Raw genomic sequence first — 2,669 nt, forward strand, 5'->3', positions numbered from 1 at the left:
TTTTTTTGGTGGGGAGTTGTTTGTTTTGTTTATCAAGACAGGGTCTCTCTGTGTGGCCCGGGCTGTCCTGGAACTCACTCTATATTTGGTCTGAAGCTCACAAATCCACCTGCCTCTGCCTCCTGTGTGTTGTGATTAGAGTTGTGCATCACCACACCATATATTTTCGTAATAACTGAATTTAAGAAGAATTTCCTGAACTCGGCTGATATTGCTATTATGAAGAACCAGTGTGGTAAATGGCTGTTGTTAAGGGAATCCTACCAAAGGGAAGGGATAGAACCAGGTCTCTAAAAGTTGATACTGGTGTTCTCCTTTGGGCCAAAGACTCTAAACAAGGAACCCAGATAAAGCTTGGAGGACTCTGCTACCGTTTATCAAGTGTATGCAAGCTGACAATGTAACACTCACCAGCTGAGAATCGAAAGAATACAGCTAACATTCTAGTCTTTAAGTTTGATGTAGCCAAGAAAATTCCAGATTGAAAGAAAGCATCTCCTAGCTGCCTCAGAAACTTTACAATAGTTTCTGTCTACTAATAGGTTACTCTATACTTACTTATTGAATGAAAATTTAAGATGATAGTAGTATGTGTGAGGACAGATTATATAATTATATAAATGGCCTTTCTTTTTGGAATACTATTTCAGCATCATTATACTAACAAAGTGAATTTTGGGGTCTTACTGATGTGTCCTGGGCTCTCTGAGTGGTTACCATATCATCTAGTTTCACTTGTAATATAATTATGGAGTATTTACACTTTGAATATTCATACTTAAGCACATTATTTTTACATAACCCTATGCAAAAATGCCTAGTCTATTTTTTGAAGTGCTGTGCCACAGATGTTGCTGTGGAGTGTGGCTATGAGTAAAAATGATTGTTGCTATAACTGTATATTGCTTCATTTTCTTCTCAGGTGTTTGTTACCAGCAGTTCAAAATACAATGAGCTTGGATATCCATTTGGTTATTTAAAAGCTAGTACTACTTTAACTTGTGTAAACCTCTTTGTGATGCCTTACAACTACCCAGTTTTACTTCCTCTTTTAGGTGAGTAAAATATGTGCTTCTTAATCATTTTTAAAATATGGCAGAAATGCTAGGTATATAAAAGAGGAATAAAGATTTCAAATTTCATCAGGGAGTAACCAATACCAGAATAAGTAAGTGTGTAAAAACTGATTCAGAAAGATAGAGCTTCATTCTATTAAATTTTGTTTGTTTATAATCAAATAGAAAAGATAGATACCTGATCTTTGCTGTTCTTCCAAGTGCAAGCTTTGTTAATCACCCTCCCTTCTCCATGTCTGGCTTATCTGTAGATGACTTTGGCTGCCCTAGAAAACTACTGTGTGTGTGTGTTTTTTACATGCCCATATGTGTACGTATTGTGAAGGCCATGGGTTGATGTCAGATCTCTTTCAGAATCACTTAAATAGCTATGTCTATTTATAGTAATACCAAACTACACGACATCCTTTTAGTTGTAAAGTTTTGAGTTTTTTGTTTGTTTTGTTTTGTTTTGTTTGGTGAGAGTTTCTAAATTCTTGCTTAAAAGATGAAACATTTACAAAATTGGATCATGGTAGTTCTATTAATATACAATGTATTTAAAAGGCAGTACTTTGTTTATATTTAAGAAATTTAAAAGTAGGTCTTCATAAATAAATCAGCATGGTTGCTCTGTATATTTTAGCTACTTTATTTTTCAGTCCAGTCTGAACATACCTTCTTTGTAAGAGTTGCTCCTAGTAGAAAGTATCTGATCTATGATAGAGGAACCATTTTATTGCACCAGGATTGACTTACAAATACAGATTACAAATACAGGGGCTTCCAGCTTACAACTATCTAGAACTCCAGTTCCAAGGATATGCCACCCTCTACTGGCCTCTGAGAGTACAGCATGAACATGGTACACAGACAGACATGTTGACAAAACAGTGGTGCATATAAATAGAAATATATAAATCATTCTGAGATTACTAATAAAATGTTTCTATATTGTGTAATCTCTCCCTTGTCTTAAATATGTCCTTATGATTTCAGTTTCCACAAAGATATAGTAAAGAAAAAATGGTTTAATTTTTATTTAGACTGTAAACCATGTTAGAAAAGTATACTTTTAACCCATTTTATTGCACTAGAATTGACATACAAAAAGCTATACATAATGAGACATCACTACAATTTATGTTCTAAACATGCCCTATTCATGTCTTTCAAAGGTTTTCTTTATTATTATTATTTTTGTAACAAAAGCATTTACCATAGAATCTACTCCCTGAATAAAATTTCTGTATGCAAAACACTGTTGCTAGTGGCTGGAGCTTGGGGACTTATGGAAGAATAGGAGAAAGGACTGTGGGTCCCCAAAAGGGATAGGAACTCCACAGGAAGACCAACAGAGAAAACTAACCTGGACCCTTGGGGGTCTCAGAGACTGAGCCACCAACCAACCAAAGAACATACACAGGCTGGAGCTAGCCCCGCCACCTCTCATATGTACCAGATGTGCAGCTTGGCCTTCACATGGGTCCTGAACAACTGGAGTAGGGGCTGTCCCAAAAACTGTTGTCTGTCTGTGGGATATGTTGTTCTTCTAGCTGGGCTGCCTTGTATGGCCTCAGTGGGAGAGGAAGTGGTTGTCTGACAGAGACTTGA

General features: G+C 36.3%; 1 protein-coding gene across 4 annotated transcripts in view; it reads left to right on the forward strand.

Moving 5' to 3' along the window:
• Positions 1-2,669, forward strand: part of LOC116083946 (integrator complex subunit 6-like) — a 55,990-nt gene that overhangs the window by 34,328 nt on the left and 18,993 nt on the right. For all 4 annotated transcript variants that reach the window (XM_031360992.1, XM_031360906.1, XM_031360804.1 and 1 more), the window contains exon 9: positions 923-1,055. In XM_031360992.1, coding sequence (XP_031216852.1) covers positions 923-1,055 — 133 coding nt within the window. The remainder of the gene's footprint in view (positions 1-922; positions 1,056-2,669) is intronic.

This window comes from Mastomys coucha, chromosome X (assembly GCF_008632895.1).
Source record: "Mastomys coucha isolate ucsf_1 chromosome X, UCSF_Mcou_1, whole genome shotgun sequence".
Lineage (NCBI taxonomy): Eukaryota > Metazoa > Chordata > Mammalia > Rodentia > Muridae > Mastomys > Mastomys coucha.